At 41.2% G+C, this 9,549-nt stretch overlaps 1 protein-coding gene across 1 annotated transcript; it reads right to left on the bottom strand.

Moving 5' to 3' along the window:
• Window positions 1–748: 748 nt before the first annotated feature.
• LOC121366632 (cysteine-rich motor neuron 1 protein-like) lies at window positions 749–8,864 on the bottom strand (the record flags this gene model as incomplete). The annotated part of the gene is made up of 6 exons (XM_041491003.1): window positions 8,768–8,864; window positions 7,663–7,770; window positions 5,963–6,016; window positions 4,342–4,440; window positions 2,103–2,210; window positions 749–809 (listed from the first exon to the last, which is right to left on the bottom strand). Coding segments are annotated over exons 2-6 (398 nt in total), but the record flags the coding sequence as incomplete, so codon positions are not given.
• Window positions 8,865–9,549: the final 685 nt, after the last annotated feature.

Consider the following 9,549-nt stretch of genomic DNA (forward strand, 5'->3'; position numbering starts at 1 on the left):
TGTGGGATCGATCAGTCGACCTACCATGAGCGAACGCTTTACCTCTGAGCTACGTCCCGCTCCATATACAAAAGAAGCCTTAAGTGGGGTTGGGGTTGTGCAGAGGGTCACACCTCCACCAATCGCATGCATACCATATTCTTCTCTCTCTCTCTCTCTCCCTATAACCATATAACCATAGATTAAAATATGTTGAGTGCGTCGTTACATAAATGACGTCTCTCTCTCTCAATCTCTCTCTCTCTCTCTCTCTCTCTCTCTCTCCTCTCTCTCTCTCCCTTCAGCGCGCGCGCTTGTGTATTCCACAATATAATTATAATATTTGATACATATGGTTTTTTTCAAACTGAGGTTTTGTCACTTGAACTCCCCACCTGAATCCGCGCCTGCTTCATGTTTACAGATATTTTCTTAAATATAGGTCATACTACGATTTGTGCGGATAGGACGATAGAACCGAACATTAGTTTGAAACGCACTATAGAATGATGCTTTTGATATGCAAATGACCTTAGTTATTTATAGGAGAAATAACGTGCATTCAAAAGACACAGAGATTTTTAAAAAGTGGAATTAAGTCAACTTCGTGCATTTTATATGATGATTTGTATATAAAACCTGTCGGAGTTTGGGTTTGTTTTCATGTAAATGCAAAGAAAACCAATATTGTATAGGAAATAAACGTAACATTTGCAAAAAAACTTTGGGTCTAAATAATTGAACAGGATAATAATTGTTATTGTTATACAACTTACGTTGCGCCTTCACACAAACAGTTCCACCACAAATACCTGGGCAGCATGATTTTCCTGAAGAAAACGAAACATTATGTTTTAAAAAATATTCAAAAAGTAAAATAAAATAAATTATAGATCATAATAAGAAATTCTAGAAAAGGGATATAGGGTGGAAGAGATAGGGAAGGAGAGATAGGGAAGGGGAGGTAGGGAAGGGGAGGTAGAGAGTGGAAGAGATAGGGAAGGGGAGGTATGGAAGGAGAAGTAGGGAAGGGGAGATAGGGAAGGGGAGGTATGGAAGGGGAGGTAGAGTGTGGAAGAGATAGGGAAGGAGAGGTAGGAAAGGGGAGGTAGTGAAGTGGAGGTAGAGGGTGGAATACATAGGGAAGGGGAGGTATGAAAGGAGAGGTAGAGAATGAAAGGTAGAGGGTGGAAGGGATAGGAAAGGAGAGGTAGTGAAGGAGAAGAGGGTGGAAGAGATAGGGAAGGGGAGGTATGGAAGGAGAGGTAGGGAAGGAGAGGTAGAGGGTGGAAGGGACAGAGAAGGAGATGTAGGGAAGGGGAGATAGTGAAGGGGAAGAAGAGGGTGGAGGAGATAGGGAAAGGGAGGTATGGAAGGAGAAGTAGAAGGTGGAAGAGTTAGGGAAGGAGAGGTAAGGAAGGGGAAGTATGGAAGGAGAGGTAGAGGGTGGAAGAGTTAGGGAAGGAGAGGTAAGGAAGGGGAAGTATGGAAGGAGAGGTAGAGGGTGGAAGAGTTAGGGAAGGAGAGGTAGGGAAGGGGAGATAGTGAAGGGGAAGAAGAGGGTGGAAGAGATAGAGAAGGGGAGGTATGAAGGAGGGGTAGAGGGTGGAAGAGTTAGGGAAGGAGAGGTAAGAAAGGGGAAGTATGGAAGGAGAGGTAGAGGGTGGAAGAGTTATGGAAGGAGAGGTAGGGAAGGGGAGGTAGGGAAGGAGAGGTAGAAGGTAGAAGGGATAGGGAAGGAGAGGTAGGGAAGGGGAGGTAGTGAAGGGGAAGAAGAGGATGGAAGAGATAAGGAAGGGGAGGTATGGAAGGAGAGGCAGAGGGTGGAGGAATTAGGGAAGGATAGGTAGGGAAGGAGAGGTAGAGAAGGGGAGGTAGTGAAGGGGAGGTAGGGATACATTTTTCCATAAGTATCAAGGGATCTTTTTATATGCACCATCCCACAGACAGGATAGCACAAAACACGGTAGTTGATATAGCAGTAGTAGGGTACTGGCTGGAACGATTAATAATTCAATGGGCACACTGACAGGGATCGATCCTAGACCGGGCTACGTCCCTTCCCAAGTTAATATCTATAAAGATAGTATAGGATAAAACAGGGTGGCACAAAGTGGACTTACCAAATCGACATCTACGTAGCGGGGTACACTGCCTTGAGACACGTACTTTGGTGCAGTCTGGAGCTCTGATGAAGTGTATGACCGGGCACTTGAACCCAGGTCTGATCCCTGCGTGATAGGAAAGAGATATCTATTTAAAGCGACAGACCCTAGCTTTTAAAGCAGGCTGATCCCTGCGTGATAGGAAAGAGATATCTACTTAAAGCGACAGACCCTAGTTTTTAAAACAGGCTGATCCCTGCGTGATAGGAAAGAGATATCTACTTAAAACGACAGACCCTAGTTTATAAAGCAGGTCTGATCCATGTGTGATAGGAAAAAGATATCTACTTCAAGCGACAGACCCTAGGTTTTAACCCAGGTATGATCCCTGCGTGATAGGAAAGAGATATCTACTTAAAGCGACAGATCCTAGTTTATAAAGCAGGCTGATCGCTGTGTGATAGGAAAGAGATATCTACTTAAAGCGACAGACCCTAGGTTTTAACCCAGGTATGATCCCTGCGTGATAGGAAAGATATATCTACTTAAAGCGACAAACCCTAGTTTTTAAAGCAGGCTGATCCCTGTGTGATAGGAAAGAGATGTCTACTTAAAGCGACAGACCCTAGTTTTTAAAGCAGGCTGATCCCTGCGTGATAGGAAAGAGATATCTACTTAAAGCGACATACCCTAGTTTTTAAAGCAGGCTGATCCCTGTGTGATAGGAAAGAGATATCTACTTAAAGCGACATACCCTAGTTTTTAAAGCAGGCTGATCCCTGCGTGATAGGAAAGAGATATCTACTTAAAGCAACATACCCTAGGTTTTAACCCAGGTATGATCCCTGCGTGATAGGAAAGATATATCTACTTAAAGCGACAGACCCTAGTTTTTAAAGCAGGCTGATCCCTGCGTGATAGGAAAGAGATATCTACTTAAAGCGACATACACTAGTTTTTAAAGCAGGCTGATCCCTGTGTGATAGGAAAGAGATATCTACTTAAAGCGACATACCCTAGTTTTTAAAGCAGGCTGATCCTTGCGTGATAGGAAAGATATATCTAATTAAAGCGACAGACCCTAGCTTTTTTAACGTCATCGATATATTTTTTTACTATTAAAGCCGTTTTTGATAATTTAAATTAGAAATATTTAACATTTATTATTTATAATATTAATTTTCGTACAGCTTAAGAGGTTCTGGTCATCCAGTTTATTTTTCAAAACCCCCAAATAGTTTTTATAATTCTAAAAGAAACGCACGTTCGTCTGTAAAGTAATGGTCATCGAGACAAGCCCTAGTTATTTCAGACAGTATTTCCCTGTTTAAACATCACAAACGTAGCTTCTCTCTGTTATAAGCGTATTCAAATGTTTGTTGCAGGTTTGTAGATTAATTCAACTTAGTGTCCATGTTTACGGGCTAAAATCAGGTTCTGCGCCTTTAACGACGTATCACGAATCACATGGGTTCAAATTTACATACACTGTTGTTGTTGTTGTTTTGTCTTACAAGTGTATACCTACGATATATATGTTAAAACAACTGATATTAAGAAAACCGGGCTTCGTAAATTCAGATCTGTGTTAAGTCCGTTTGCGTCAAAAGGCAACAGATGAACTGGTATGTAATTATTTAATGAAAGAACTTAAAACTTCATACAAAACCCCCACATATTATTAAATTCTAAACCATACCAACTCAAATAACTTTTTAAAATGTCAGGGTAAATAAATAAAAAAATGTATCTTTAAAAATTGCCATCAAATTGCATAAGTTAAATTTAAAGACGAAATCGCCGTAATATTTTGAACCTAATCCGATTTTAAACACAGTGACACACGTGAAGACGAGGTCATCATGAGTTGTTTAGTGTCATAACTCACATAAAACAGTTAGTGCGTTTTGTTTAACGACACCACTAGAGCACATTTATTTATTAATCATCGGCTATTGGATGTCACTAGATGTTTCTATTAGTAGCAAGCGATTTTTTATATGCACCATCCCACAGACAGGATAGCATACCACGACCTTTGATACACCAGTTGTAGTGCACTGGCTGTTAACAAAAATAGCTCAATGTGTCCACCGACGGGGATCGATCCCAGACCGACCGCACATCAAGCGAAAACTTTACCACTGGGCTACGTTCCAACCCCTACCTCATTGTATTTTCGGGTCTGCATTTTGCTTTAATCAGTCATTAAAATGTCAATTTTTAACAGTGGATGTTGTGGGAAAAAAAGCCTTACCTTTACAGGTACAAGTTGGACATCCATGTTTATCTTTTTCATAACCAAACGGACATCTGCCACCCGGTGGGCGTGCACAAGGACGATAAAAACATCTTGCTACATTAAAAAAGAGGAAAATCAACTTTTGAAATTAAAAAAAAACAAGCATTATGAGAGTATTTTGTTAAGCAATTCATATCCCCTACCAGGCCCCGCATAGTTTCGTGATGCTTAACTTCAAGGGTCACAACACTATGAAACAAATGTTTAAATCACCATAAAATAAATTGAAAACCAACTTGTGAAAGTAAAGCAAACTACAAAACAAACAAAAAATTTCTGAGTTCTTCTGAAGCAATTCATATCCCGTACCGGGCCTTGTGAAAGTTAAAAAACCCCAAAAAACACATTATTTTGGCGCGTGTGTAAAGAGTGGGGTTCGAGGTTCGAAACCGCTCCTTGCTCAAAGTTTTTTGTTTTCAATATATTTTCTTGAAGATAATGTGTCGACCCTCCTATACACTTCGCTCGCCTCCCCACAGTGTATACTCACATCCAACCCCGATAACATTCATGCGCAACAATACCGGGCCCAACAAATTGTTGTACCTACTAAGTCAAGGGGTGATAACTCTGTAAATGGGTATATCGCCGTCAGAGTTGATCTGTAACAGCACGTGATACAGACAGAAGCAAAAGGTCCGGACGGTTGTTGTTTTTTGAAGAAAAAAAATTCCCCATCAAGGGTTATAGCTCTGTGAACAATGGGTAAATCGCCTAACCGTGTAAAAACCCCACAAAACCCCCACAAAAAAACCCAAAAACCCAACAACAACGTTCGTCAACCTACATGTGGGATACACGGACAGACAAAAAGACAGGCAGATAGAAAGACGGACATATATAAAGAGGGAAGACAGTAAGACTGACAGACAGAAAGACAGGCAGATAGAATGACGGACGGACAAAAAGAAGGACAGATGGAAAGACGGACAGATAGAAAGGACAGAGAGAAATACAGACACATATAAAGAGGGAAGACAGAAAGATGGGAAGATAGAAAGGACAGAAAGACGGACAGATGGAAAGACGGACAGACAGAAAGACGGACAGACACAAAGGAAGGACGGACAGATGGAAAGATGGACAGACAGAAAGACGAACATAATGGGACAGACGGAAAGGAAACACAGACAGAAAGACGGAGAGATAGAATGACAAAGATGAAACATTGTTCTGTCTGTTGGACAGGTAGGTAACTTTTAATGTCTTGATAATAAGTTTGCTTTGTTTAACGACACCACTAGAGCACACTGATTTATTAACCATCGGCTACTGGATGTCAAACAGTTGGCAATTTCGACAGATAGTCTTAGAAAAGAAATCCACTACATTTTTCCAAAAGTAGCAAGGGACCTTTTATATGCGCCATCCCAAAGGCAGGATAGCACATACCACAACCATTGATATACCAGTCCTGATGCGCTGGCTCGAACGAGAAATAGCCCAAATGGGCCCACCGACGGGGATCAATCCCAGACAGAACGCGCATCAAGGCGTGTCTTGATAAATACGTACTCAAGATCCCACCCTTGAGCATGAGGAAGGTGATAATGTGTCTTTAAAAAAATTAACTTACGTCTTAATCGTATACAGCTTGACGATCCGCACATTCCTGGACAGCAGATATATCCTGAAAAAAAGAGAAAAAAAGTTAACAATATTATTATTTGGCATAAAAGTTTTTTGTTTCATTTTTAATAAGAAAATATCCCCTTAAACAATATATACATAACACTGTTGCAATAAAGACTGTATTGTATTGTATTGTATTGTGTTGCGTTGTGTTGTGTTGCATGGCATTGTGTTGTATTGTGTTGTGTTGCATTGCATTGCATTGCATTGCATTGCATTGCATTGCATTGCATTGCATTGCATTGTATTGTATTGTATTCTATTCTATTGTCACAATCGGCTATTTTTTGTGGCTAGTCTTGAACGTGGCACACATTAACTTTTTGAACAGCATTATGCTATTCTCAGACTACCAAATGTCATGACGAAGTTGGCCAACTCGACGATCTCTCGATCTGCTAGTCTGAACACTCTTACAACTCGATTCTTGTCTATACAACTCCACCGACCGATTAGTTGTCAATCTCAGCACACCCAGGAGTCGGGAGTTACGGAAATTACAATGCAGCCATCGAGTTGGCCAATATTGTCGTGACAGTTGGTACACTGATACTAGCATAATGCTGTTTTAATAGTCTGAGCCTAGATTTACGTCCAAAACAAGCTTAATGATAGGATCCGATTACCAACTGCCACTACAAGGCTAGCCAACTCAACAAATCAGTTGCTAGTCTGAGCACTTTTACAACTCGAATCTTATCGTATACAATTTCTACGACAAATTAGTTAATATGAGCGCACCAGTCGTAAGCCGGGAGTGAGGGATATTACAACGCAACCGTCGACTTTGCCAACTCCGTCGTGGACGTTGACGGTCTGACCCTAGCATTAGGCTATGCATTATTTGAACGTTAAAGTTTGTATTGTTTAATGACACCACTAGAGCACACTGATTATTTAATTATCGGCTATTGGATATCAAACAGTTGGTAATTCTGATACAGTCATCAGAGGAAACACGCTATATTTTCTTAATGCAGCAAGGGATCTTTTATATGCACTTTCCCACAGAAAGGAAAACATATGTCACGGCCTTTGAACAGTTGGGGTGCACTGATTGGAACGAGAAAAAAAAAATCAGTTGAATGGATCTACCGAAGAGGTTCGATCCTGTGACGCAAACACCTGAAGCGAGCACTCAACTGACTGAGCTAAATCCCGCCCTACAATATTCGGTTCATTGGTGCATCTAGAACGAGAAGGAAGCACATGTTTTATTTAACGACACACTCAGCACATTTTATTTACGGTTATATGGCGTCGGACATATGGTTAAGGACCACACAGATATTGAGAGAGGAAACCCGCTGTCACCACTTCGTTGGCTATTCTTTTCGATTAGCAGCAATGGTTCCTTTATATGCACCATCCCACAGACAGGATAGCACATACCACGGCCTTTGATATACCAGTCGTGGTGCACTGGTTGGAACGAGAAACAGCCCAATGAACCCACTGACGGGGATCGATCCCAAACCGACCGTGCATCAAGCGAGCTGTTTACCACTGGGCTACGTCCCGTCCCCATCTAGATCGGAAGTAGGTTTGTTGTCTTTCCCGTCGTAAGTTGGCCAACTCTGTCCTGACCGTTGATAGGCTGACCTAGTATTATGTCCAAAAGTAAAATGGTAAGAATTAACTTACCAGGACGACATCCTCGTGTTCTGGAGCACTGTTTCCTGACTTTGGCCACGGCGCAGATCTTTGGGTTGGAGAACATCACTGAAGGACAGCGCGTTAGTATAGGTCCTTCTAGAAGCGAACAGAAAATAATGTTTGATAAATGACAACATGTGGTATTTTCAAACTACGGTAATATGGTGCATAACATATGATTACAAGAGAGAGAGAGAGAGAGAGAGAGAGAGAGAGAGAGAGAGAGAGAGAGAGAGAGAGAGAGAGAGAGAGAGAGAGAGAGAGAGAGAGAGAGAGACACACACACACAGAGGAATGCTTATTTAATGAACTACGGCCATTTCGTGTCTAACAGATGGTTACAAATTGAAGTCAACTCTTGAGAGAGAGAGAGAGAGAGAGAGAGAGAGAGAGAGAGAGAGAGAGAGAGAGAGAGAGAGAGAGAGAGAGAGAGAGAGAGAGGCACACACACACACACACACACACACACACACACACACACACAGAGGAATGCTTATTTAATGAACTACGGCCATTTCGTGTCTAACAGATGGTTACAAATTGAAGTCAACTCTTGAGAGAGAGAGAGAGAGAGAGAGAGAGAGAGAGAGAGAGAGAGAGAGAGAGAGAGAGAGAGAGAGAGAGAGAAATAGACAAAGAGACACAGACAGAGGAATGCTTATTTAATGAACTACGGCTATTTCGTGTCTAACAGATGGTTACAAATTGAAGTAAACTCTTGAGAGAGAGAGAGAGAGAGAGAGAGAGAGAGAGAGAGAGAGAGAGAGAGAGAGAGAGAGAGAGAGAGAGAGACACACAGAGGAATGCTTATTTAATGAACTACGGCCATTTCGTGTCTAACAGATGGTTACAAATTGAAGTCAACTCTTGAGTAAGAGATATATATATAGAGAGAGAGAGAGAGAGAGAGAGAGAGAGAGAGAGAGAGAGAGAGAGAGAGAGAGAGAGAGAGAGAGAGAGAGAGAGAGAGAGAAAGAGTGATAACCCGCTGAAATATGGTATAATTATAGAAGATCTATTCAATGTTACACAGGTTTGATGACGTACACACGTTATATTTAGCAACCGATAATATTAACTGTTACAAACTTACTTTTGCATGTGCATGTCGTGCATCCTCTTCTATCCTTTAAGTAACCATGGCGACATCCAGGGGCACGCAGGGGGCATTGTCGACGCCGGCACACAGCTAATACGTAGACAATAAACATCAAATACAGTCCAAATTTGAGGAAAGGAAAGATAATATATGTTCATTTAATGATTGCTTAGTAAATTTTCGTGTCTGCTATTTTTGGATTTGTTTGTTTTGTTGTTGTTGTTTTTTTGAGGGGTGGGAGTTGGGGATGGAGAGGTTAAAGTTGTTTGTTTTTTGTTGTTGTTATTGTTTTATTTTATTTATTTTTGGGGGGGTTTTGTTTTTGTTTTTGTCTTTATTTTTTTCGCGTGTGTGTGTGTGTGTGTATGTGTGTGTCTGTGTGTGTGTCTGTGTGTGTGCGTCTGCGTGTGTGTGCGTGTGTGTGCGTGTGTGTGGTATGTGTCTGTGTGTGTGTGTGTGTGTGCCTGTGAGTGTGTGTGTGTGTCTGTGTGTTTGTGTGTGTGTGTGTCTGTATGTGTGTATGTGTGTGTGTGTGTGTGTTATTTTTTATTGATTGATTGATTTTTCTTTGCCTTTAATAGCAACCCTTGGTTAGTAAAACTTGCTTACACCATGTCTTAAAAAAAACTACACTTTATGTCACTGTCACCGTTAATGAGTGACCTTGTGAACAGTCCGTTGGCATTCTTTTGTACAATGATACCAGCTAGAATATGTTTTAATCGTATTTACTAAATTATGTTAAATCATTGAAAGAGGGTGGGTGGGGCCTAGCT

Source organism: Gigantopelta aegis, unplaced genomic scaffold, assembly GCF_016097555.1.
Source record: "Gigantopelta aegis isolate Gae_Host unplaced genomic scaffold, Gae_host_genome ctg6438_pilon_pilon, whole genome shotgun sequence".
NCBI classification, from domain to species: Eukaryota; Metazoa; Mollusca; class Gastropoda; order Neomphalida; family Peltospiridae; genus Gigantopelta; species Gigantopelta aegis.